This window comes from Saimiri boliviensis, chromosome 10 (assembly GCF_048565385.1).
Source record: "Saimiri boliviensis isolate mSaiBol1 chromosome 10, mSaiBol1.pri, whole genome shotgun sequence".
In the NCBI taxonomy this organism is placed as follows: domain Eukaryota; kingdom Metazoa; phylum Chordata; class Mammalia; order Primates; family Cebidae; genus Saimiri; species Saimiri boliviensis.
The window spans coordinates 1,675,890-1,703,301 of record NC_133458.1 but is presented as its reverse complement, the minus strand read 5'-3'; the positions used below and the strand labels follow the sequence as shown (position 1 = coordinate 1,703,301).

The window sequence follows — 27,412 nt, the reverse complement described above, 5'->3', positions numbered from 1 at the left end:
AAACATCTGTACACCAACCGATCCTGCAACCCCGGTACTTTTCATCAGCAGTGGCCACACTGTGATGACAGACAACACATCATTCATGTATTGCACTTTTCCCAAACTTCTAATTAACAACACACTTTCAGAGCTAACACGAGACTATCCAAGAAGAGCAGGTTAAAACAGAGCTGTCCCACTGCGGCTTCATGAGAGGAATTTGCATGAATACTGACGAGAAGTTCCAAACTGTCATCACAGAAGACCCCTAACCATGAATAAATGAGCAACTGGTGGGAATGGAGGAGGGACCAGAGATGAATGTGATCATCTGTCTGCTCAACCGAGAAATCCAATACATCACTTTTCAAAAAGTCTCCTCTTACCTGGTAGGCAGCGGTGGCATCTGCACCCGGGTCGCCCCCCAGTCCCGACAGCTTCTCCTTCAGCCTGTGCTGAGAGCTATGGCGGAGGCAGTAGAGGAGGCCAGAGGCCAAGAGGACGCCCAGAATGCAGGCGAGGGAGACCAGGGTGAGCGCGATGAACTTGGTGGAGTCCTCTTGCTCCGCCGGAGGCGGCAGGAACTTGAACTTGCTTTTCTGCGGAACAAGGAGAGGGGCATGTTAGTTCCTGACACAGCATGACCTCGTAAAAACACGTCTCCAAAGCCACCTTGAAAGTGGAAAGCTCAACCCCAGGGGATGCTGTGTCGGCGCTGGAGCCACAATGGGAGGGCCTGCGGAACAGCACCCATCAGAGCAGAAGTCATTTGAAAACAGGCCATGGCGGATTGCAGCGTGTTCGAGAGGAGAGTCAGGGGCATCACTTTTCCCCAGTTGCAGCTGTTTTTCAAATTTGTATAAAGCATTTGACAGCTAATTTGCTACCTCATGTAAAATAAAGCATCCATCCCTTCTTTTAACCGGGTTTAGCACTTTGTCCAGAGCTTGCACAATGAGTGTGGGGGGTACTGGGGGGAGGCCAGGCAGGCGGAGGAGGCGGGGGGCAGGCCGGCCTGGAGGCTCCTGCGGCTTCGGGTAGCCACACAAGTCCGGCGCGTCTTCAGCAGCAAAGGAGCCTGGGGCACTCTGTGCGTCTTCAGGTGAACATTCTCCCTGTCACGTCAGGGACTGGATCCACCTGCCTTGAAAGGCGAGCACGGGTGGAATCCACCGACTCCAGTGACTCTAGGAGAGGCCTGGCCCAGACACAGCACTTGGCACCGAAGTGCTTTTCCTTGCAGGGAGCTGCAGGGCCTTTGCGAGTTCGCGTCGCAGTGAGGAAAACTCCTTCCGATTCTCACTGCTTCTTCCGGGGAGGAGGTAGAGGTGGTGGAAGGCCTTTTGGGGCATCTCACTTGTCTCCACGTGCAAATAGCTGCACGGCTGTCCCCTCATTAGCTTCATTAGAAGGTAATATTAGCAACAATTAAGGACGCGGCAGGAAAATGGGAAGGCCGCCCCGCAGACCGCGCGCCCTCCGCAATTACTCCGAGGATGAATGGGGGAGCACGCCCGGCCTCGGTCCTGGCTGCTACAAGATGAGAACAATTAGCAAACTCCTTTCCACCACCTAATTTCGCGTGTAACAAAATGGATTTTTCCCCATGAATGCCCGGCCGGCCTATTCATTATCTCTCTTCTATTAGTAATTTTCTGCTCCGTATTCAGCCTCCCAGCTCTTCACTTCCTCCCGTCTCCCAGCGTACACAGTGCCTCTTATGTCAGGCCGGGCCCGTTTTTATCTTGTAATCATAAAGGCCACCAAGCAATTATCGCCGGTCTTGACTGGAAAAGCTGGTCATTAATTAGCCTCCTTTTGCCTTCGGTGCAGCGGATTAGCTGGTGCTGGGACTGAGTTAATGGAAACGCGGGTTAAATGAGAAAAGACGCCGGATTTTCCTGCCTGGATGCGCCGCGCGCTCGGAGGAGGACCGCGAGGTTCGCGAGCCGCGGGAGGCGGCGGAGCCCGGGAGAGGGAAGGAGTGAGGGAGGGGGTGGAGGGAGCGGGGGAGGCGCGGGGGAGGCGCGGGGTGCGGGGAGGGGTGCGGGGAGGTACCCGCGAAGGCGAGGCGGGGCGGGGGCCGAGGGAACGGCCCGAACCCCGCTTGGCCCGGACCCTGCTGCTGCCGCTGGGTGCCGGCGCGCACGGTCGCCCTCCGCGTGGAGACCCAGTCCTCCTCCCTCTCTCCCTGTCTCCTCTCCCCGCCCCCGGCCCACACAGCCTCTTCCTGAAAGAAGTCACTCCAGAGCCCGACGACCCACCCCAGAGGCGGCCGGAGTCCGCCCACCAGGTCCCGGCGCGCCCCGTCCCCGCCCCGCCCCCCGCGCGGAGCCCGTTCGCTAAACCCAAGGCGCCCGCTGCGCGCCGCCTCCCACGGCTCGGGTCTCCTCGGCCCCAGCGCGGTCGCTGGATCTCCCGGGTGGGCGGCGGCCCCTCCCTGCGCCCTCCCGGCCGGCGCGAGGAACCGCGGAGCGCGCGGGCCGGCGGAGACCCAGGCGGGGAGCAGCGGCCGCGACCCCGGACCCCCGCGGCGCCGCGACCGAGGCGGGTCGGAGTTCACCGAAGCCACACCTGTGCCGGAGGGCGTTTCCCGGGGGTTGGCCTTCGGCCCGCGCCCCTCGCCTTCCGCAGGTCCCGCCCCGCCTTGGCGGACAGAACAGGGACAACAAAGGAAGCCGCGCGACGGGCGGAGGGGGCGCCCGCCGTCCTCCCACCCCCAGCCCGGCCAGGCCAGCGCTCACCTCGCGCCTCCCCCGCCCCAGCGCGCAGGCGACTCGCGGCCCCGCTGCCCACGTGGACGACGGCGCCCGGGAACCCGGACTTCTCGAACCTTCCTGCCCCGCGACGCAAACGAGGCCCACACGCGCGCAGTGACCACCCTGGCTCCGAGGGGCCCGCGGTGTGTGGTGGATCCGTCGGTGGCACTCGAGCAACGGCCCACGCGCGCCTCATCGATCCCGGACCCTCCCAGGCTGTGGGTGCGGGTGTGCGGGGGGTCCCGAGGCTCCAGCTCCCTGAGGAAGGGGCACAGGCTCTGGCCGCTGTCCCTCGGGCCGGGTGAGCGCGCTGGACGCGCGGGGGCCGCAGGAGGAGGCGGACTGGCCTGCCTGTGGCACGAGGGACCCTGGACCCGCGGAGGCTCTTCTCAGGGAGGCGGGGGCCGAGCCAGCGCCGGGCTTTCAGGCCGGACACCTGCTGTCGCCGTGACCCTCGATGTCCTGGGCCCGCGGGGACCAGAACGGAGCCTGCTTTCGAGGCCTCTCCTGGCACGCTGGGATTTACTCAAAGGTCAAAGAAAAATGTCAAGGAGAGCGACTGCCCAGAGAGCTCCTGGCCGGCTCCCGGGTCCCCGCTGGGCCCCAGGCATTCCCAGAGGAGGAGGAAGGAGGCCTAGTCACTGACCTCGCCCAGCTCCCCCTGCCTGGGCCTGCGCTGGCCCCGTAGAGAAGGTGGCCGCGTCCCCAGGCTGGGAGGGAGCCGCCCCAGGCCCGCCTCCTCCGGCCGGTCCACTGGGAGGCCCCTTCTGCAGCCCGGGAGAGGACGGGGGGCGGGAGCGCGGGTTGGGGCCTGGACAGCTGGGGAGTCAGCACCGGGGCTCAGGGCGAGGATGGCTCTGGCTGCGGGAGAGGGTGCCACGGTGGACCGAGGGACCGACAGGGGCCGACTGGCCTTAGGTAGAAGTCGCTGGATCCCAGGGCCAGGCTGGGAAACCTGCCTCCCGACCGGCCCGCGGGCACCGCCGAAGAAATTGAAAAAAAGGGGTCTTCCCTCCACGCCCAGGACGGTTTCACGTGTCCCACCCAGCGCTGAGCTGCAAGTCAGGTCTCAGGAATCCCGGAAGAAACGAAGATTAAAGAAATTCTATTTTTTTTTTTTTTTTTTAAATGAGGGAGCCCTGCTGGCATAGGGATTGAGTTTCAATAACTTTACAATGACTTGACTTTCTTCCTTTTTGTGGAGTTACATAAAAAAATCTTAAAACTCCTGCTAGCCATGACCTTTAAAAGAAATGAGTCTGCTACTGGTTTAAAAGGGAGTTTGAGGCACAGCCTTGCCCCAGGTGTGGCTTTGGTGGGCCGCAGCACCTTCTCCCCCAAGGGCACCGGTCCCCCAAGGCTGAGCCACGCCCCCCCGAAGAGAGCCCAGTCTAATTAGAGGCGTCTTATCAGTCTTGAGTTGAAATGGAAAGAAAATGATGTTTAAATATTTATGACTTTGACATTTACAGTCAGGCATCTTTTAAAAGCAGAACACCCCGCTCTGTACAGCGGCAGCTCGATTTACTGGAAGTTTGGAACAGAAGAAGTGAGGAGGAGGAGGAGGATAGAGAAGGAGGCCGGAGACACAGGCTGCAGGGGGTATCTGCGCGTCCCCAGGTGGGGGAGAGGCACAGATAGGCACACTTCAGTGCTAAGTTCTCAGATGCAGGAATAGCATAATTTTTAAAAATGATCACGAGTGATTAAGTCAATTTTTATAGCAGGTTGGATTTCTCTTGAGAGTAAGTTGAAGTACAATATTGCATATTCCTTTCTCTCAACCATCTGCACCTGCAACTCCTCAAATTTAGAATATACAGCATTGAAAAAGTTGTGATTCAAAATAACTATATGACCACAGAGACGATCTGTGGAGCTGGCTTAGCAATCAGAATCTGCAGACACTGTCCTGACCAATTTAAATTATTTTGATGGTACCCATAAGTGGAGGTGCATGGGGGCTCCACCACATGCCCTTCTGAACCACTGACGGGAAAATGCCTTGAGAACCTTTTTTAGCTGTCCATTGGTCAGCTAAAAAGAAAAGAAAAAAGAACATTCTATACCCAAACTCAATTGTGAGAGCTGATGCAGCCACACAAACAGCAAACTTTATGGTAAATACGTGTTGACAGGTTGCCAGATTCAGTCCTTTTCCAAGGTTGGGTGATGTAGCCAGTTAACAAGAGCAGCTCACTTCGTGAGTCACGGACGTGCAGTGTTAAAATATGTTCGTGCCATAAAGACGAAGGACACAGGTGCTCAGTGCCAGTTAAGGTTAAACTTCGAACACTGTTGATGCTTTCATTTGTATCATTTCTAAGGTATCAGATTTGAGTCCCAGCCTCATCCTGTTTGTCTTCATTTATGTTACTAAATTATAAAGACCTTTTTTTCTCTTAAAACTTAGAAGTCAGTTTTAGAGACCACTTCTGAGTGCTGTAACAAGTTTACCTTTGGTTTGCTGGATGAATCCTCTAAGAATTATTTGGAAATTTCATTCTAAATTTACTAAAATGTATTACTAAAATATAATAACTATCATTTTACAGCTGATTAACGTTTGTAAGTTTTCAGGCCATACCAAGTGATCCAACTTAAAAACATGGGGGAGGGGATGTCTTAAAATATTTTAAAAGTATTTTTTAAAGCTGTTAACTGAACTATTTTTAATTTGGAATTTGCCACAGAATTCTAATAAATGAGAGAAGTCAGGCGGAAATAATCATGTATTAATTCTCTGCATTACAAAATCTTTTCAGAAGCTATTATCAGAGCAAGAGGCACTGCGGTCTGAATTCAGGGTGGGAGAAGCCCTTTGTGCAACTGAAAGCTATTGTTCCTCTGTGCAGATGAAATTGTACTTGCAAATCTGCCATTCAAGTGGCCAAAAAACCCAAAAAAAGCAAAAGAAAAGAATCTTACAGAAAATTATTCTTAAATGTAAACTTTAATGAAAATAAGTTGGGATATACTGTTTTAAAATGGGCTATTTGTTGAGTTTTTCCAGGCACACACTTAAAAGTGAATATACAAAAAAGGTAATAAATTGTCTATCTGCCATCTTTAAGCACTCCTGAAACATCAGTTTTAAAGAGATACTGTGTTTTAAGACCTCAGGAAAGATTTATGATACTGATGTTCAAAGGGGAAACACCCTTGTGCAAACTAATTTTTAACCAGCAGATTGTCTCGGGTGGGAGAGAGGGACCCAGAGCCAAGCAGGGAAGGATGCCTCCGAGAGAGCCGCCCCCAGCCTCTTCCAGACTCTCTGCTGGCGTGTTCATTCCACCCAAACTCAGACTCGGCCGATCGCATTGAAGGCACCGGCTCCTGACCCCTATTTTTGGCCCGCACGCCCGGCCCGGAGTGCCGAACGCACACGCGCCTTCCACACCAGGGGCTTCCCGGGACGGCGCGCGGCCTGCGCACCCCGGAAGAACCAGACCCCCTTCAGGAATGGGGGTTTTGCTTCACCTCCTTTCCCCGGACTGAGAAGTCCAACCCCAAGACCCGCCTACCGTCGCCTGTCAGGACCCCGCGGTAGCCCGACCTCCAGCCCAGGCCCGGGGAAGGGAGCGTCAGCGTCCGGCCCCCTCCGCCGCCTCAGCTCTCTCCCCCGCTTCCCCGTCCCTTCCCCCTCTCGGTTCCCAGCATCCCCGCTGGGGTCGTAAAGATCAGGCCCGAGCTCGGACACAAAGGCCAAGGGTTCCCGGGGGCTGAGGATATTCGGAGCCCGGAGAGGGTCCCGGCAGCCTTCCCGGGGCGGAGGGTGCTGCGGCCCAGCCTCCGGGCCACAGAGCGCGCCGGCCGCGAGGGAGGACCCAGGTCCCCACGCACGCTCGCGTTCACCCGGGAATCCCGGGCGCCCGCAGCCCCCGGGCCGCACAGTTCTGCCCGCGCGGCCACCGCCACCGCCGTATTCTCCGGAGCGCAGCGGGTGTGCTTGGGAGGGGGCGGGAGGGCACTTCCCTCCTTGTAGGTGAAAGGAAGAGCTTCAGCTCCCTCCTCCGCACAAACCTTCACTTCCTCTCCCGTTCGCTCGCGTCCTAAAATCTGGGATCGGCGACACAAGGACGCACCCGCTTAGCGGAGACCCCGCGCCCGGGACTCCAGGCGGCAGGCTCTACGGTGCCCGCCAGGACGCGCAACTCGGAGGCTGGACCACGCCCGGGGCCCGGGGTCGCTGTCCGAGGACAGAACGGAGGTCGGCGACTTGAACCCGGCAAAGAAAGACGCCCGGGGCAGGGGGCCGCGGGCAGGGCAGGGGCTGCAGAGCCACCGGGAGAGTGTCCGCTGCGTTGTCGTCGAGGCTGCGGCGGGCGGGGGCCCCTCTCCCAGCCGTGCAGCTTGGAGCGCCCAGCTTAGCGCGCTGAGGACCAGAAAGGGCGGGAGACTCTCTCCGGCCCTAAAAGGCAATTCTGCAGAGATTTTAACTCTAACTTTGGGGTCCGCCTGATTCCCTGGAGCAAGGCTTCTCTAAAACCACGGAGCAGGCCAGTGTTCGGAACTGCACAGGTAGTTACGCCGGAAGGAAATGAAGTCCCTCGTTCCAATAGCTTCGAGTCGAGTCACAAGTTTCTCTCCGGCGAGCACGCGGCCGCCTCACCTCGGGTGGGGGAGGCGCTGGGAGAGTGCAGCTCTCTTTGGGGGAGGAGAGATGGCCACTCCGAGGCGTTCCCACTCGCCTCTGGAATGCCTGTCTCTGCGGGCCCCTCAGCGCCCTCCAACTCGAAGTCCGCAGGGATACCCCAAGGCTCGGAGGCGCGCTCCCGGACCGTTGTGAGGAGGACTAAGAGCGCCCCAAAATGGGCTGGGAGGAAAATGCGCCCACACTGGCGCCTCTCCATTCTGGCTGCTTGCTCCTTCCCTGCTCCTTTCCTACACACCATGCATCTCCTCGTCTGCACCCCCGCCCCCACACCCACCACCGCACCCCGCAATGGTCGGAACTGCCAGGAGGGGAGAGCAACCGGAAAGGCCGAGGAGAGCGCTGGGGAGAAGTCCAGGAGCTCCCAGACTCCTCGGGGCAGCCTCCTCGGGGCCCTGGGCCAGGACAGCTGCCAACCCTCCCAATCTGTGCGCTCAGAAAGAGCTGCCCTCTGCTCGCTCCTCCTCACATGCCCACCTAAGACCCCCTTGGGGATGATCCTGGGCCGGCCCAAGCCTTTGACAGGAGTCCTGCGGCGAGGAAGTTGCCCCCTGGACTGAGCTCTTGGACGCCCTGGTCGCCCGTCCGAGCCCCCACGCGCGCCCTCCAGCCTTCGAAAGCTCCCTTCCTCGCCCCACCACCTACGCGCCTGGTGATGCCCTCGTGGGCCCCTCCTGCTCCCTCCGTCCCCATCCCGGCCCCTCTCTCCTCTTCCAGGGCCCACCCAACCGCGCCACCAGTGCCCGCGCCCCGCCCGGCACCCCTGGATACCTGCAGCTGGGCCGGCGCCCAGCGCCCGCGCGGGAGGAGGTGGGGGCGTGCGCCGGGCCAAGCGGCCTCGGGGGCGCAGCAGCTGCGGGCAGCAGCAGCGCCATCATCACAGCCAGCTGCTTCCCTGCGCTGGAGCCACCGACTAGTGGGGTCATCCGCTCCTGACCACAAACTTCTAGGGCGGCCGGTGGAGACAAAGGTGCCGCGCGTCGCTGCTCCAGCGGCAGCGGCTGCGCGGCAGCACCGGCTCGGAGCCCGCAGGCGCCGGGCTCTGCGCGGCCGCTCGGCCCAGCTCCGCGTGCTCCGCCCCGGCCCGGCCCCCAGGCTAGGCACGCTGGGCCGGGACGCCGCGCGGGCGGGCTCAGGGCGGGCTCCGGACCGTCCCCGCAGGGCCGCCGGCCGCGCGCGCAGCTCCAACCAGCGCGGCCGCCGCGCCCCGCCTTATATCCGGCCCGGCGCGCACCCGGCCGGCGGCGGCGCGGCTCGCGGCCCAGCCACCGGTTGCTATAGCGATGTTCCCCCCCACCCCCACCCCCGCCACATGTTGCTGACAGCAATTGGCTAAGGGGCCGGGGTTCTCCAAACACCCTCTCCCGCCCGAGACTATGAATGGACATCAGCTTTGTCAGTCATTGGTACAACGCCGAAGCCAGGGCCTTCGCCTTTCTTTTCAGTCTTTCTCCCTTTCATCGTTCGTACCCGGCAAGTTCAGGGTAGCGCTGCGAGGAGAGGGGCCTCCGCCAGAAAAGTCAACGCGCGCAGCTCTGTTGTGACCTTTGTCGTGGGAGGGGCGGGTGGGGCGCGTCGCCACTCTTGGCAAGAGAAAAATTCACGGCACAACGTTCTCTCCCGTTACTTTTTCCAATTTTGCCTTTCGGGCCTTTTTGCTCCCTTTCCAAATTGAAGCAGGCCAGTTACGCAGGGCAAGTAGACGCCAGCCCCTCTCCTCACTTTAAGAGGCCCTCCCGAGTTTTTAGGTCCGGGATGCGCGTGGAAAGTGTCTTGCCAGACGCGGAAACTGTTGAGACTTCGCCACCATTTGGTCCCGGCAATGCCGGCCGCCCTCCCAAAACGCCGGAGGGAGATGGCGGTGGACACGCAGGCTCGGGAGCCGCGTCCTTGCCCTTCCCCCTCCCCAGGTCAATGACCTGGCCTAGACCACCGCCCTACGGGCGGAAGGAGTGGAGCAGAATCACAGGCCACGCTCCTAGTCGCTGGAGCCTCCTCACCTACCCCCGGCCCCTGGCGCAGACCCGGGTGCCAGTCAGGCCCGCAGCGCGCGAGCCGAGCTAGGGTCTCGGGGATACCAGGACCCACCGGCCGCGGACTCCGGCGCGCGCTCCACCCCCCACCCTCCACGCTCTCCCTCCCCAAGCCCTGGCCCCACCGCCACAGCCACAGGTTGGGGCACCCCGGTGCGCGGCGCCCCCGCGGAGCTGGGGAGAGCCGGAGAGCTGAAACCCAACATCTGTGTGTACAATGCGCTCTCCGAGGCCCACAGCTGCAGGAACAAGGAGAAGAAAGGAAGGGGGGGCGCAGATCTTGTCACTCGCAGATGACAGTCTGCGGAGGGCTCTTTAGTTTCTCCTTTTCTGGAAACCCCAGCGGCCCCCTCCTAGGCCCCCCTCTCCCACCGCCTGCCCATTGTTCCCTGCGCCCGGGACAGCTGGAGACGGCGGCCCGCGCCACCCGACGCCCCTCCCGCCGCACACCCGGCGGCCCGCGGCGCCCGCTCCAGGCCCCTCCGGGGCCAACCCCTCCACACCCCCACCTCCCCAGGCCAGGCCCAGGCGGCGCTTCCACCGTCTCCTCTGCCCTCCCCTCCCTTGCACTCTAGCGCTGCCCCCAGACCTACCCCGCGCAGAGGGCCTTGCCGGGAGCTTTTCTCTTACAAGCCAAGTTCTGTAAAACCTGGGGGGAGGCTCGGGGTGGGGAGCAGGGCTAAGAGGCGGGGTCGTCCTCTGCAGGACCCTGCCTAAAAGTGGCCGAAGAACCCCGTTTCCTCTGACCGCAGGCCAAGGCCGAGTTCCCCATTTATTTCTGTATTTATAGGGCAAGGAAAGAGCGCTTCATAAAGCCCCGGGGCAAAGAGGTGGCCTCGCGTTCCCGCGGCCCTGAGCCGGAGGTCTGGTGCAGCTCGGCACCGGCGCGAGAGGCGAGAAACTGCGGCTGCCCATCAGTGGGCACTGGGGTCCTCGCCCGTTAGTGTCGCCCTCCAGTAGGCGGAGGGGGGGTGCGGTAAATCACCGTGGCTCTCTTGGGTCCCCATGCTCAGGGCAAGGCCTGAAGAAACCCCTGTACACTGGCTCGGGGGTGGCACGGCGGCCCTCGAGTGCGCTGGTGGACTGGACGTCCCCAGCGCGGCGGGCAGGTCAGAGAGAAGCTGTACCCCGGTTCCCCCAGGGCCCACGCCCCGCGCTCGGCCCCAGGCTGCCCTAGCAGGGACCTTCTCGGGCGGAGTCGAGTGGCAGCGGTTCCCGCCCCTCCCTGCCATCCTTCTCCGGTGCCTCGGCGTCCCAGCCAGCTTCCAGGGCGACCTCCGGCCCGTCCCCGGGCAGAGAAAGAGGAGGGCCGGGGAGGTGGCGCTAGCGGGGCGGGGGCCCTGGGAGCCCGGGCGGGAAGACGGGGAAGACCGCGAAGAGGAGGGACAGGAGGGGAGGGAGGCCCGCAGGAGGGGACCTGCTGCCCTCAGCCTGGCTGGTAACCGGCCTCTCCATAGCAACGGCCCGCGCGCGCGCGTCTGTGTGTGCGCGTGTCTGGTGTCTGTGTGCCTGTGCTGGGGGGTGTTCCTGGGACTCCCCGCGGGAACTGGGAGGGATCGCAGAGCCCTGGGGCTGCGGCAGAGGAGTCCCCTCCCGGACTGGGGGCCCGGCCTCCGAGGTGCCCCGAGCGCCCTGGGGTCTGGCTGTGCCGCGCTGGGAACGGGGTAGGCTGGGGGGATGCGGGGTGGCGCGCAGGCCCAGGGCTCGGCCGCGGGCCTCTGGGCGTCCTGGCTCCTGCTGCGGTGGCAGGGCCTGGGGCACCGGGGAGTGGGCGGGCGTGGGAGCCGCGGGGGTCCTTCCGCGACCCTGAGCACAGGGGCGGCGACGGCGCCTCCACCGCGGCCCTGTCTTGCCCGAGCCCCCTGCGCACCTGAGGTCTGGGCCGGGGCGCGTGGGGCCGGGCGGGGGAGCAGCGAAGGACCCGCGCGTCGCCTCCAGGCGGGCTCCTGGCAGAGGCCAGAGGGGCCCGGCGCACCCTCCCCGCCCGCCGCGACCTCGCGCCACCTTCCCCGCCGCCCTCCTCTTCCCCGATCGCGGGAGCCTCCTCCGGGCCGGGGACTCCGGCCGGCGGCGGGGGAGGCCGGGAGCGTCGGGGGTATCAGGGTCCCGGGGGGCGTCTCGCCCGGCCATGCCATGTCCAGCCCTTCCGTCTCCACCGCGGCGGGGACCCCACGCGGCCACCGTGGGCCTCGAACAGGGCGAGGGGGGCGCGGGCCCTGCCGTCTGGGGGTCCTGGGGCGGCCAGAGGCCCGACGACCCCAGAGCAAGGGGGATCCCAGCCCCGGGCAAGCGCGAGGCGTCAGGCCCTAGAGCGGGTTTTGCTTTCTTTACACACGTGACGTGACAGTGAACACGAAAATAAATAACACGATTCTCCTTAGTCACTTCTTCCGCCGTCCCAGGGTTTCACTTCCAACACCAAAGCACCCCTTTCCTCATTTAATCTAGATTTAATGACCTGTCTTTCCAGTGCGTTGAGGAAGGATGGGTGAGGACGTGGCACTCATTCAGCTCAATTTTGGTCACTTTAAAGATCGTTAGAGGGCCGGAAACGCTTCCTGCGGTATTCACAGGCGGGCAGCGACCCTTCCTCGCCCAGGCCTTGCTGCACCTGCCACAGTATGTTCTGGGTGGCAGATGGTGATTGACGTCTGAGAGGCCCCAACTCCCTCCCCTTCCTCCCGCCACCCCTCCCCCAAGGTGGGGCTGCAGAACTGGACCCCCCCAAGCTGAAGGGGGACCCACACTCTAAGCCCTAGAGTCTAGGGGGTTCCTTAGAAGTTGAGGTGCAGATTCTTTTAGTCTACTGCTTCAGAAACTGGTAAGTTACTCGCCGGATTTCCATTCTATTTTTCTTTATTTTAAATTCCCTTTTTATTTCCAGGGCAGGGAAATTTATCTTCTAATTCCTGAAAATACTTTAGAAAAGTGTCTCGGCAATAATGTGAGACTAGATTCATCTAATCTGAATAATGAATAATGATGTGAGGATTTTTTCTTTTTTCTTTTTCTTTCGGTCGTGGGAGCTTAGACTTCATTTAATAATAAATTTCAGTTTACATGATTTTAATAACATTTTTGAGAAAAATTTTAAATATGCCACAAAATATTTTTGAGAGATGTTGATTGAAATAGTTCATATATGACAAATGAGCATATTATTCATACAGAACTCAGGGTTGTTTGGCTGATGAATAAAAAATATAACATATGTAAAATTCTCCAAGACCTACAAAATAGCTACACAATATAAATAGTTTAAAAATGATTTGTTGATCCTGCCAATACTTCGTTTAAAGTGCATTTCACATTTGTTATGTGTAAAACCTAATGTTCTGTGATAAGAATCTCATTTTCAATTTAAGGAACACCAAATTGTTATAGATCACACATTTAAGTGATTAGAATAAATATCCAGTGCACTAAATTATCAAAGAAAATGTATTTTTAAACAAAATAGAGAAAGACAGTTATGGGAAACATGCTTAGTATAAAGCAAAACACATATTTTGGGAATTTAAAATAAAATAATATGGTAAGGTGGAAAATGATTAAAAAACACCTGAGACTCTTGATTTCAGAAAGTCTAAATAAATCTTGTTTTTTAAACTAAAGCAGTAATTTATAATTTTATAGTACACAAATAGTATTTAAAATACTTTTGATTTCTAAACCATTTAAAAATATTTAAAATTATTTTATAAAAATAAAAATCCTTAAAAATATGGTAGGTATATGTATAAATCATTTTTCATGCAAATATTTAAAGAAAACAGTATTTTAAAATGTCAATGAGTCAGTTTTGAAAACAAGATGTTTTGAGAGGTCAGCCTCCTAGGAAAGCACAGTAGTTGGCATTGAGGTAATTTAAAAATGAAGACACTTGCACAGACAAACATGGATGACTCTAAGTTGAGATGTATTAATCACTAGTGGTTATTTTTTCAAGGACAATATTTGGAAAAGCATGAGACACTAGTGAGACACTCCTATTCATCGTAAAAGAAGGAAAGTCCGTTGCAGCAATGGGGAAGGAGAACACTGCCTCTTAGTAGAGCCCTCACCATCTGCCCATGCACATGGGAAGCAGCGTTTACCCCACAGGACACATTCACGAACTGGGAAGATTCTTTTAGACAAGACTTGGCCACATTGCTTCTGTTAGCAAATGTAAGATATAGGTATAAAATCAGTGCCCTTATTTTCAAACTGAGAAATACTAAACTTACTGTTTCAAATTATTTCACTTTGTTTCAAGAAAAATATGAACTCCTTACTCAAAGCAGAACAATGCAAGTCATTTTTTGCTTTGAAAAATAATTCACTAGCACAGCTCAGGTTTTCTTATTAGTTCTCATGCTGGTTCATATGCCGATCAATCTGAAGCTTTTGAAATCTGAACAGGAACTCCATGATGAGATCAAGCTGATAGATATCCCACCAATGGTTTGACATGATTACGTGAAGCCATGTCCTTAAAAGCCAGAAATGTGTTTCAGCAAACATTTCTGCTTAAAGGATTTGCTGACAAATATGTAGGAATGTTGAGACTTTTTTTTTTTTTCTCCAAACTTCAAAGTTATAATTCAAAGAATAGGAAAAGCCTCAAGGCTTCATTATTGCCATTATTAGTTTTGTCCATTAAAATTAGCATTTCTGAAAAAAGGCTGTTCGTAAGTACAGGTATTTACAAACAGTGCAGTCTCCCTAGGGGTCAGTCTGGTTTTCAGTTTCTAGATTGTAGTCTAGAAGAGCTATTACTTTCAATTAACCTCTTAGTAAAGATCTAACCTTTTATTATTTACAGAACAATTCCATATGGCATGTATTTAATAGTTGATGTTCAATGTAGTATATGTATTGTATGCTCATGACTAGATTTGATTCTTTACAAAACTGAGCTAAAATTCCTTAGATTGAATGTTTTTAAGAAAGACTCATTACCACATAAATAAGAATCTAACTTTTTTGAAAATGGCTAAATAATGCTGATATGTTCAGATGAATGGAAGCAAAATCCTGCAGTGAAGAACATCCAGGTCATCTCTACTTTGTGTTTAAAATCTCTTTCACATATTTTGCCAGTTACATATGACATATCCATTACAATATTTGTAAACTTTTCCTTGGATTGTTTTGGAATTAAAAGTAGAATAATTCAGGTAATTCAGGCGAATGTTTGTTTCACAGTTATATAACCTAGCTCTGTCCTGTTTACAGATTATATAAGAAAAGTGCCTATGTATATTTTCACGTATGAAAATAGGCTCCAATTAGATGAAAGGACAGCAGCAGTCTGACAAAGCTCACCTTTGCACCTGGATTCTACTGAAAAGGAGTCACTAGCAAGTGATACTTTCTGATTTTATATTGCAAATATGCCTACACATATTTAGATCCGATGTGAACAAAAATCCAGGAAGCAGCCCGTTGCTTTTCTTTTCTTTTTTCTTTTTATTGAGACAGAGTCTTGCTCTGTTGCTCAGGCTGGAGGGCAGTGGTGTAATCTTGGCTCACTGCCAACCTCCGCTGCCCAGTTTTAAGTGATTCTCCTGCTTCAGCCACCCAAGTAGCTGAGATTACAGGCATACGCCACAACGCCTGGATAATTTTTTTGTCTTTTTAGTAGAGACGGGGTTTCACCATGTTGGCCAGGCTGTTTTCGAACTCCTAACCTCAAGTGATGTGCCCGCCTCGGCCTCCCAAAGTGCTGGAATTATAGGCGGGAGCCACTGCGCCTGGCCCAGTTGCTTTTCATTCTGACACAACACGGAGCAGATTCAGGGTGAGCTGTCGCTGAGACAGAGCACTGGTGGCGCAGGATTCCCACGCGATTCACCCTCAGCTGCCACGTGGCCAACTGCACAGAGCCATCGCATGTCCTCCTTCGGTGCCCCAGGATGCACGCTGGCATTCTAGCAAGCCTGGCACATTAGCATGTAATCTGCAACAGGGCACCGCCACACACTGAAACCACGTTTAAGATGCTCACGAATCTGCCACATGTAACCATGTCTCTCCTCACAGGTTTCCATTCACACGCTTGGGGAAGTGATGTATCTACTGCTACGTTGCTCCGTCATTTCTGAAATTCCCGTTTGGAATTGTTTCCAGAGATAAGCCCAAACAAAACCAGAAATTGAGTCTCATGTTTGGTGGCCTTTCTTCACTTGTGATTCCCCACACCTCAACCTGGCCGCTCCTCCAGCTGAACTGTCCTTCTCTCTGAATGACTTCAGAGTATTAAGAAGGAAACAAATCTGAGAGATCGCGTCCAGCATCAAGAATGCATTTTAAAACGCAGTTTCAAAAGAGCAGTGCCCCAAACATGGAGAGCCCTCACGCACGGTGGGAAGAGAGGCAGCGCCTCCCGGGACGCTCTGGGGAAACCAGGCTCACTTGGCTAGGTGCGGTCGGAACAGAGCCAGTTACTTTCCCTCCACTGGGTTTGCCAGTTTCCATGACGACAGCCTCTCTGTCCTCAATGTCCATTTTTGGGGTGAGGCTTGAGGCTTGAGGCTTGTCTTTTGTCCTCCCACAATCAGATCCCGTTACTTTCTGCCAGTCGCCCCTTGTCTGACCTCTCTTCCCACCCCACTATGCTGATGGCGGTCGGCCTCCAGGAGTCCCGGGGCCCAGTCCCCTCTATCCACCCCCTCGGCCTCCATCACCCCTGCCTTGTCCACTGGACTGGCTTCCTTTCCCACCCTAGGAAGTCCACCGACCCTTCCTCAGACCCGTCCAAGGCTGGCTGCCTTTCATCTGATCAACCAAGCACACACAGCAGCACCCCCAGACCTCCATCCTGTGTCTCTTCCCCACGCAAGGAGCCCCTGGTCAGCGGCCGTGAGGGCACCCTCGCCCACCCCTGCGCATCCTGCCCCCGTCAAGGAACCCTGGCTGGTTCCGCTGCGGGCTCTGGTTCAGCTGCGGGCACGGCGTCTTCCATTTGTTTGAGTCCCTCACCTTCAGAACACGCCAGTGCTGGGACTGCTCATCATTTCACGCATGTGTACATGCACCGTCTCGCACACGCACACGCGCTCACACACGTGGAGAAAAGCGAGCACTTTCTAGTCCGTGTGGCAGCAGGAGAGTGTCCCATCAAGCTGCTTCTCCATATTTTATTTCCTTCCACCCCCAGAGAAGCCGTGGGATCTGGGCATCGTTTTTTCCAGTTTTGCAGATAAGAAAACCAAAGTGTTGAAAAGTAGATGGAGAATCCCAAGGCGGTCAGTGCCAGAGTCTCAATAAACACACATGTGCCCGGGCACACACACGCCGAGTGCATTCTTCACAGGGGAAAACTCCGTGCTTAGCTACAGACCCAGGCAGGCTTGGAGCTGCTCCTGGCTGCAGCCTGAGCCCGGGGGTCTCCGCCAGAGCCTCCAAGCCTCCCCACAAAACAGTGTTAATGACAGTTATTATTTGAATAGTAATTCAATAATGCTATCAATCCTGGAAAAAGATAATGCCCTCTATTCTCTATTTTCCATAGGACGTGATCACAGGCATCGTGTGAGCGCTGCCGTCTTTGTGGTTCTGACACGTACACGCAAAGCAGCCAGGGGTGTCTGCCACAGCATCTCCAAACGCACCTTCCGGTGCCTCCTCCCCTCCCTCAGCGCTGCCCCAGGCCCTTCCTACACAAACTGCTGTGGCCACAGCCGGGCAGACTTCACCCCGCACTCTGACCCACTCACGAAAGCACTGTGGCTCTAGGTCTGAAGGCTTCTCACTCCGACTGGCGTGGGCTATACGTATTTATAAGAAAGCACGGCAGTGAGTGTGACCGGTGAGCATGGATGTCTCCTCTCAGAGAAGCAGGCTGAGGGCTGTGCCTCTCCCAGCCCGTGGGGAGCACAGGGCCGTGCACCCACACCCACCGGATGGCTCAGTCCCCTCCATGCACACTCCGGATGGCTCACCCCTCCATGCACACCCGCCGGATGGCTCAGTCCCCTCCATGCACAGTCCTGTCTGCCGGCAGGCGTGGAGTGGCTTTGGAGAGAGCCCTGGACTGAGGCTCAGCATCAGGCTTCCAGCATAGGGCGGATAATAATCTCTGGCAACATGAAGAGGCAGCGGCAGCTCCACTCACTGTCTCATCTGCTCATCAGTCTACAGGTCTAGGGTTTTAAACATGGATTTCGGCGAAATGAACACAACGTACACCACCAGAAGCGCACGTGTGCCGTTCCAGACACCTGCCATGCTGCCGCCCCGCGCTGCTGAATCCACCCCTCTCCTGCCCCCTGCACCTCGGAAGGAGGTGAGGCCAGGGGGAGGTGCCTACTGGAACGCTAGGGGACCTTCCTACCTCCAGTGGCCAAAATAGCTGTTTTCAAGCTGCTGCTGCTGGAGACTGGTCTTGGGGAAGGGCTGTGATGTCAGGAGCTCTTTGTGGAAAGCCTTACGTTAGGATGATGGGGAACAAAGGAAATTAGAAAGTTTGGAAAAACAGAGAAATAAAAAACGCTCCTCAACTGAGCCCGTGGCAAGCTGAGTGTACTGAAATTGAACGGGCTCATTCTTGAAATGTCCATGTGGCCGGCAGCCTCCAAGACGGCCCAGAGACTCCGGCCTCCTCGAATTCTCTCCCCTGAGCGCCGCTGGACGGGGTGACTCCACTCCGATGTCTGGAGGACAGCAAAGGCAGCAGAGGTGGCTTCCAAGGCTGCAACCGGGCTCCCCCAACCGGCTCTCCAGCTCGAGGGAAGCCCGCTGCCACGTGGGGCTGCTGATGGGAGACCTTGCGGACAGGGCCCGTGGATGGGGTCGACAGCATAGAGGGCCTGGGGCTGCCGCTGCTGAGCTGACAGGACACCCTAATTGCAGCCTTTGGGGACCCAGCTGGGACCCTCAGCTGGTCCACACCAGGACCCCAGGCCCACAGAAACTGTGAGATAAGACACAGTTGTCTTAAGCTGAGTTTCAGGATAACACACTGCACAGCGGAGGGTACGTCCCGGAGCCAGGATGATCTTAAAGCAATGTGAAGCTGCCCGGGAGAGAACCGGACGGGAACACGCAACGTGGCTCTTCCACAGAGGAGCCTCTCTCAGCCAGGCAGAGCCTCCTGCGGGAGGTGAAAGGCGAGTTCCAGGCCACCCTGGCGGGTTCCTGCAGCCCCAGCCCCTGGCTCTGCGCACGCCCCTCACGCCCCACGGCACCCCGTCTTCCGCTGCTCTGGAGTTGGGGTTTCGAGGCTCAGAATGATGTGTGCCTGGTTCTCGTTCTGCCACTGTGAGAGCTGCCTCTCCCTCGCCTGCCACTGTCACTTTCCCTGGAGTGTTTATGCAGCGGAGTGTGGCAAACGTTTCAAATGTGTCTTCACAGTGGGGCCCAGGGCCGGGTGAAGATCTCACTCGCCGGAAGCTGACGACCTCTGTTATTTCAAGCTGCAGCTCCTGGTGCTGCCCTCCGTGGGCTTAGGTGCCGCAAGGGATCCCCTTCCTTACGCTGTCTGATGTTGTGAGTCAGAAGACCCCTGCTTCTACTCACGTAACGGGGTACCCAGTATACACCACAGTGGGTTAGTGACAGGGGCCAAACCTCAGCTCTGACACTAACCGTGCGACCGAGGCAACTGGCTTCACCGTCCTGTGCCTCAGTTTCTCTCCCTGCAAATGGGAATAAAATGTACTTGACTGATGGGCTTACGGAAAGAATTGCAGGAGCTCTTAGCAGCGAGGTGCTCAGGACAGGGTGTGGCATCCGCACCCTCAGGGTTCCTGCCATGTTTTATTACCATCTTTACAAGCGCCAGATTTGCTTTTCATGGAAGCCAATGGAAATTCTGTTTTCAGACAAACATGAAAGGTATCCTTTAAGATAACAGATTCGGCGACATACACTTGGAGAGGAAAACGGATCCCCAGTGAAGTGTGGCGAGGCCACGTGTGTGTGTTTGGGTGCGGGCCCGCCTGCCCTGTGTTGCTCTGCCCTCCTGGGCACACACCCCATCCCCTGCTGGATCCCCGGATTCGCTTCCGGGGCCACGGGGACGAAGGGCAGGTGGCCCTCAGGCACCCCCTTTCTTTCCTTCTCAGCACCTCCTGAGGAGGCCCTGGGACAGAACAGGAGCACTGGGGTCCGGGCAGGTCTGGTGGGCGTTCGTATTCCTGGTGGTTCACAGAGGCCATGCCACTGCTCTTGTAACTCGCAAAGCAGACTTTTAACTTAGAATTGACATATACTAAATATTTAAAGTAATCTTCAGAAACTCCAGTGGGTGTCTGTCATTAAGGACAACTTTTTCCCAACTAAAAACCCTCCTGCGATGACCGTGACCGCTACCAAACAACGCCTAGCCCTGCGCTCCGGCACTAACCTCCCTGCTTGCAGGAAGGCTCTTTGCGAAATTAACGGCAATCCTGTGTGGTGAGCGCCATTAAAACCTCCGTTCTCCAGATGGGCAAATGAAGCTCAGAGTGACAAGGTGACCTGCTTAAGGTCACGCAGCAGGAGACGAGGCAGGGTTTGAACTGAGTGACTCTGACACCAGTGACTTCCGGATCAACATGGAACACATCCCTCCAGAATGCAGGGGACGGAGGGCATCTTACCAAGGCACCTTCCAGATCAATGCGGACCACGTCCTCCAGAATGCCGGGGACTGAGCAAAACTCACCCCAGTGCTTTCTGGATCAGTGGGGACCACGTCCTTCGGAATGCTGGGGACTGAGCAGATCTGACCCAGGCGCATCCCTCTCCGCTGCCACCAGCTGCTTCTGTTCTGCTTTCCAGGCGGGGCACCAACCTGCATCCCCTGACAATTCCCTCTGCTTTTGCAAGAGTCACCGTCTGCCCCCGACCCTTTGGCCAGGTCCTGCAGGCTCAGAGGTGGCCACAGAGACTCATTTCCTTCCACAGGGACTGTCGGATCGTCCGAAAGGTCGGGCAGTGGTGTGAGCCACTCCTGGTCATGCAGGAGTCCCCGCAGGTGGCAGAAGGTTCTCCGGAGCTGGACCGAGGGGCAGCCCCAGGGCTCTCAGTGAGACTGGGAAGGTTCATGAGTTCCATGTTCCTGTCTGAGATGACCACAACCAGGGCAGGCCTCATGTATACCCCAACTTCCATAAAACTACACACCCATGGTCACAAGAGGCTCCTGCCTTATGCACTCTAAGCGGGTCAGCATTCCGAATTTAAAACCACTTAACACGCAACCACAAAGCCACCATGGGATTGATAATACTCTCCGCGGGACCTGTGCATTAGGTTATAAAGAATGATTGTAATCACCCACAGGTCCATACTTCCTTTATTGTTTATGTCAAACGTGGTATGGTCACAGTCACAATTTAATAACACACCACACAGGGCTCCATGAAAGTTACCAGCCGGAGCTCAAAGTGCTCCCCCTCCTGCTCTTCCCTGCTAGAGCCTGCACCCCACTGGGTTTGAACAGACATATCTGTCACCTGGGAACTGACGATCCTGCAGGGGAGGGGAAGCCCCCCGGGCTGGAGGCAGGAGTGAGCCGGGAGGGAGAGACAACAGGGGCTTCTGCCTGCCTCAGTGGGAGTGAGGCGTTGGGTTGGAGGGCCTGGGTCAGGGCTGTGCTGCCCACAGCGGGGTGAGACTTGAATCTAAGCTGCCCACAGGTGGTCCTGCAGGGTGGCCCTGCTGAATCTCGTCATGGGAGATGGAGGCCACACATGCCACAGATCAATACGATGGAGGCCACACGTGCCACAGATCAATACGATGGAGGCCACACGTGCCACAGATCAATATGACAGAGGCCACACGTGCCACAGATCAATACGATGGAGGCCACACGTGCCACAGATCAATACAATGGAGGCCACACGTGCCACAGATCAATACGATAGAGGCCACATGTGACATAGATCAATATGATGGAGGCCATGTGTGCCACAGATCAATAGGATGCTCTTCATTTTTTTTTTTTTTTTTGAGACAGAGTCTCACTCTGTCACCCAGGTTGGAATACAGTGGCACCGTGTTAGCTACTGCAACCTCCATCTCCTGGGTTAAAGCAATTCTCCTCCCAAGTAGCTGGGATTACAGGCACCCACCATCAAACCCAGCTGTTTTTTTTTTTTTTTTTTTTTTTTTTTGTATTTTTTAGTAGAGACAAAGTTTCAGCATGTTGGCCAGGCAGGTCTCAAACTCCTGATGTCAAGTGATCTGCCCATCTCAGCCTCCCAAAGTGCTGGGATTACAGGAGTGAGCTACCACACCCAACTACAGTGCCCTTCTGTGCACAGCTCCGGATAAAAGTTCCCCATGGGCCTAGTGTCTGAATTAAGCTGCTTACTTTTATTTCCAAGAAAATGACGAAGACGACTTGACCACTGACAATTCTTTCAGCCCCGGTCTTCCCGCAGGTAGCTGAGAGCCTGAGTGAGGCGTGTGACACAGAATGAGGGGCTGGGAAATGACCCACAGTGGACATTTACCAGTCGGTTCCCCAGACAGATCTAACGCATGAAGTGAGCCACGCAGAGGCCGGGACCCACCCTACCTCCCTCCCAAGTGGCAACCCTGTAGGAAACTCCCTGGGAGCCGCCAGCTCTGCCTTCTATGGGGCCTTCGAGCTCACCCTACCTGGTGCCGCCACATGGCCCGAGGGACGGGCGGTCCTGCTGCATGGGAAGGGCTTAGGGTTGAACATGCCTGCTCGGGAGCCACACCACACACCTGCCTTCAGATTCATCCCAGTGTCCTGGGCTTCTGAAGTCCCAGAGCATGCAGCCCCCAGGTCCATGGATGGCTGGGACAGGGATTTATGCACACAAGCTGGACATTCTGGAAGCCAGAATTCAAGGATGGTCAACGAAAGCTCAGAGACGGAATCATCATCAGCGAGCAGACAAGACTCTGAAGGGCGCATCTTAGTGGAGCAGTGGTTCCTTACAACGTGAGCCTGAGGAGTTTCCCTCACTCAGTCCTCAGCCGGGCAAACCGTGGATGTTGGGGAGAGGAGCGTGAGGCATACAAAGGCCCAGGTGACTCTGCAGGGGTCAGACGTGTGGGTGTGTCCCCACCACACACAGAGGGTGCTTGCCTGAGACACTGTTCAGCCATGAGGCCTGAGACACAGGGACTGACTGTGAGATGGTTTTGTGGAGCATCCACATAATGGGAACCCACAGGGTACGTGGGTTATGGGAACCGTACAAAGAGCTAAAGTCTGAGCTCCCTCTTGCACCCATTTGACCCATGCTGCTTTCTGGAACATCCGGAATAAAGAGAATCCCCATTTCTTAGCACGCTGATGTTCAACATGGGATGACAGTGACTGCGTGCTCACTAAAACTCACTCTCAGCCAGGCGTGCGGCTCATGTGACTGCGTGCTCACTAAAACTCACTCTCAGCCAGGCATGCGGCTCACGTGACTGCGTGCTCACTAAAACTCACTCTCAGCCAGGCGTGCGGCTCACGTGACTGCGTGCTCACTAAAACTCACTCTCAGCCAGGCGTGTGGCTCATGTGACTGTGTGCTCATGAAAACTCACTCTCAGCCAGGCGTGTGGCTCACGTGACTGCGTGCTCACTAAAAGTCACTCTCAGCCAGGCGTGTGGCTCACGTGACTGAGTGCTCACTAAAACTCACTCTCAGTTAAGCGTGCGGCTCACGTGACTGAGTGCTCACTAAAACTCACTCTCAGTTAAGCGTGTGGCTCACATGACTAGGTGCTCACTAAAACTCACTCTCAGCCAGACGTGGTGGCTCATATCTGTAATTCCAGCACTTTGGGAGGCTGAGGCAGGAAGACTACTTGGGCACAGAGTTTGAGATCAGCTGACCAACACCGTGCAACCCCATCTCTACAAAAACCACAAAAATCATCCAGGCTGCCTGACCCCGTGGCACAGGATGGTTCCCAGGGCAGAGAGCAACGTGGCCGCAGGGTCCCAGTGCAGAAAAGCCTGCTGCAGTGAGAGCCACAGGCCTGGGACCCCAAGGTGCTCAGGACTGAGCACAGCTCCCCGGTGTCCCCAGGGGTCCTCCAGGGGATCTCTAGGGTCCCTTTCAGCCCTGCCATCTGTACATCCACTGTGGACTAGCACCCACTGCCTGCACGCAAGTGCCCTTGCACCCAGCCCTCAGCCCGCCCATGCACAGGAGGGACCCCAGGGCAGCAGCCAGGTCACACTTGAGAGGTCCATGTGGTAGAGGGTTGGCTCGTGCCCCTGTCTCTGCCCGCTGCAGTCCTGGCAAGTCCTGGCCCTTAGCCACGTAGGAGGCCTTCCCGGGACCTAAGGACCCTGCTAGTCGCTCGTGGCCTCCTTCCCTTCCTCAGGCCCACCCGACCCTGCAGACCTCCTGCTCTCCTCCTTGATTCTCTTCTGGTCTTGCAGGTAGCTGTCTAATGGCAGGGCCTAGACCTGAGGGCAAGCCCCCGGGGTGGCCACGCTGGCTGCATCCCTGGGACCGTGGTCTCCCTCACTGGGACACCAGGGTTCCACCAGGTCAACTTCAGGGGCATCTGTGTCTCTTCCATGGCTGTCATTTTGAATTATTTTGTTATTTCAGAATTAATTTAGTGCATCTGTTCCTTTTAAGAGGTGTCCAAATTCTTCATGGGCCACAACAGGGTAGAAATCAGGCTCCAGGCTCTTGGGAGCCACACGGGCAAACCTGAGTGGAGGGAGGGGCTGTGTAGCGGAAGTGGGGCTGGGCAGCTGGGGGCACCCATTTTCCTACCCTAAGGGGGCACCACATAGGCACTGCTGGCTGGGAGCATGGTCTGGGCTTGCACAGGTCTTTTGATTAAAAAAAAATAGAAATCAGACATCTGCATTGTTCATGTAAAATTTCTCAAGTTTGAAAACGCTCATTGGGCTCGTAGAGTTTGAACTGTGTCCCCTTAAGAGGATACATTGAGTCCTAACCCCAGGACCTCAGAATGTGACCTTACCTTTACAGATGTACTCAAGTTACCATGAAGTCGCTAGGGTGGCCATTTATCCAGTAGGACTGGTGTTCTGATCAAAAAAGGAAATCTGAGGCCAGGCAGGTGGCTCATGCCTGTGATCCCAGCACTTTGGGAGGCCAAGGTGTGTGGATCACCTGAGGTCAGGAGTTCGAGACCAGCCTGGCCACCATGGTGATATCCTATCTCTACTTAAAATATAAAAATTAGCCAGGTGTGGTTGCAGGCACCTATAGTCCCAGCTACTTGGGAGGCTGAGGCCAGAGAACGGCTTGAACTGAGAGGCGGAGGTTGCAGTGACTCGAGATTGCATCTTTGCATTCCAGCCTGGGCAACAAGAGCAAAACTTCATCTCAAAAAGAAAACAAAAAAAACAAAAATGGAAATTCAGACACAGACAGACTCGCACAGGGAGCAGGTCATGTGCGGTGCAGGGACTGGGTGGGGCAGCCGCAAGCCAAGGGCACCCGGAGCCATCAGGCGCTGGCCGAGGCAGGAGTGGGGAACATGGCTTCAGACTTGCTTTCATACCTCTGGCTCCCCGAACTGGGGAGAATAAACGCCGGTTGTTTGAAGGCCCCAGGTTGGTGGTACTTTGTGATGGTGGCCTTGGGCAGCTCATATATGGGCCACACAGGATGTGGCTGTGGGCAAGATTGTGCCGGGGAAGCTGGGCAACACAGTGGCCTCACGTGGCACTCAACAGGTCGTTTCCATCTGACAGCTGCATTCGGGCAGGGCTCTTCTGGTGCCAATGGGAGGCCTTCCTCATAGCCTTTTCTCCATCCATCCCTCCCCACTCCTAGTACCGCACCATCCATCTACTCAACCCAATGACGCATCTTTAATTCCGGAACAGAACTGAGGAATTGCCCCATGGCATGTTCCTAGAATCACTACTTTGTGCTTGATCTATGTTTTCCTCATTAAGTAATTATTTAATTAATGGCCTGTAAGAATAGCGCACTTAGGTAGAATTCATCTAATGGCATGATCATTCCAAGTCTCTATCTTTTCTTTTGGAGATTTTGAAAAAAAAAAATCTTTAAAGCAGTGTCTAGAGGAAAATATAGAGCAATAAATGCCCACATGACTTAGAAGAAGGAAAGATCTAAAATCAACACCCTATCATCAAAATTGAAAAAGCTAGAGGAGCAAGATCAAAAAAACTCAAAACCTAGCAGAAGACAAGAAATAAGATCAGAGAAGAACTGAAGGAGAGAGAGACACAAAAAACCCTTCAAGAAATCAATAAATCCAGGAGCGGGTTTTTTGAAAAGATCAACATAATAGACCACTACCTAGATTAATTAAAAAAAAAAAAAGAGAGAGAAGAATCAAATAGATGCAATAAAAAACGATACAGGGGATATCACCACAGATTCCACTGAAAGACAAACCACCATCAGAGATTACTACAAAGAACTCTATGCACATAAACCAGTAAACCAGCAAGAAATGGATAAATTCCTGGACACTTGTATCCTCTGAAGACTAAACCAGGAAGAAGTCAAAACCCTGAATAGACCAATAACAAGGGCTGAAGTTGGGGCAACAATTAAGAGCCTACCACCCAAAAAAAGCCCAGGTCCAGATGGGTTCACAGCCGAATTCTAACAGACATACAAAGAGGAGCTGGTACCATTCCTTCTGAAACTATTCCAAACAATCAAAAAAGAGGGAATCCTTCCCAAATCATTTTACGAGACCAACATTATCCTGATATCAAAACCCATAAGAGACTCAACAAGAAAAGAAAACTTCAGGCCAATATCCATGATAAACATAGATGCAGAAATCTTCAATAAAATACCAGCAAACTGATTGCAACAGCACATCAAAAGCTTATTCACCATGATCAAGTAGGATTCATCCCAGGGATGCAAGGCTGGTTCAACATAAACAGAGCCAAAGACAAAAACCACACGATTATCTCAGTCAATGCAGAGAAGACAAAATTCAACAGCCCTTTATGCTAAAATCTCTCAATAAACTAGGTATCGACGGAACGTATCTCAAAATAATAAAAGCTATTTACGACAAATCTACAGCCAATATCATACTGAATGAGCAAAAACTGAAAGCATTCCCTTTGAAATCTGGCACTAGACAAGGTTGCCCTCTCTCACCACTCCTATTCAATATAGTATTGGAAGTTCTAGCCAGAGCAATCAGGCAAGAAAAAGAAATACAGGGTATTCAAATAGGAAAGGAGGAAGTCAAATTGTCTCTATTTGCAGATGACATGATTGTATATCTAGAAGACCCCATCATCTCAACCCAAAATCTCCTGAAACTGATAAGCAACTTCAGCAGTCTCAGGATACAAAATCAACCTGCAGAAATCACAAGCATTCCTATACACCAGGAATAGACTTAAAGAGAGCCAAATCAAGAACGAACTGACATTAACAATTGCTACAAAGAGAATAAAATACCTAGGAATACAAGTAGCAAGGAATGTAAAGGATCTCTTCAAGGAGAACTACAAGCCACTGCTCAACAAAATAAGAGAGGACACAAACAGATAGAGAAACATTCCATGTTCATGCTTAAGAAGAATCAATATAGTGAAAATGGCCATACTGCCCAGAGTAATTTACAGATTCAACGCTATCCCCATCAAGCTACCAATGACCTTCTTCACAGAACTGGAAAAAATCACCTTAAACTTCATATGGAACCAAAAGAGAGCCCACATAGCCAAGACAATCCTAAACAAAAAGAACAAAGCTGGAGGCATCACACTACCTGACTTCCAATTACACTATAAGGCTACAGTAATCAAAACAGCATGGTACTGGTACCAAAACAGAGTTATAGACCAATGGAACAGAACAGAGGCCTCAGAGGCAACACCACACATCTACACCATCTGATCTTTGACAAACCTGACAAAAACAAGCAATGGGGAAAGGATTCCATGTTTAAGAAATGGTGTTAGGAAAACTGGCTAGCCATGTGCAGAAAGCAGAAACAGGACCCCTTCCTTACACCTTACACTAAAATTAACTCCAGATGGATTAAAGACTTAAACATCAGACCTAACACCATAAAAACCCTAGAAGAAA

The 27,412-nt window shown here is 54.5% G+C and overlaps 1 protein-coding gene across 4 annotated transcripts in view; it reads right to left on the bottom strand.

Annotated features, from left to right (window-relative positions):
- Nucleotides 1–27,412, bottom strand: part of PTPRN2 (protein tyrosine phosphatase receptor type N2) — a 972,293-nt gene that overhangs the window by 136,918 nt on the left and 807,963 nt on the right. For all 4 annotated transcript variants that reach the window (XM_039472901.2, XM_074378841.1, XM_039472902.2 and 1 more), the window contains one exon: nt 369–581. In XM_039472901.2, coding sequence (XP_039328835.1) covers nt 369–581 — 213 coding nt within the window. The remainder of the gene's footprint in view (nt 1–368; nt 582–27,412) is intronic.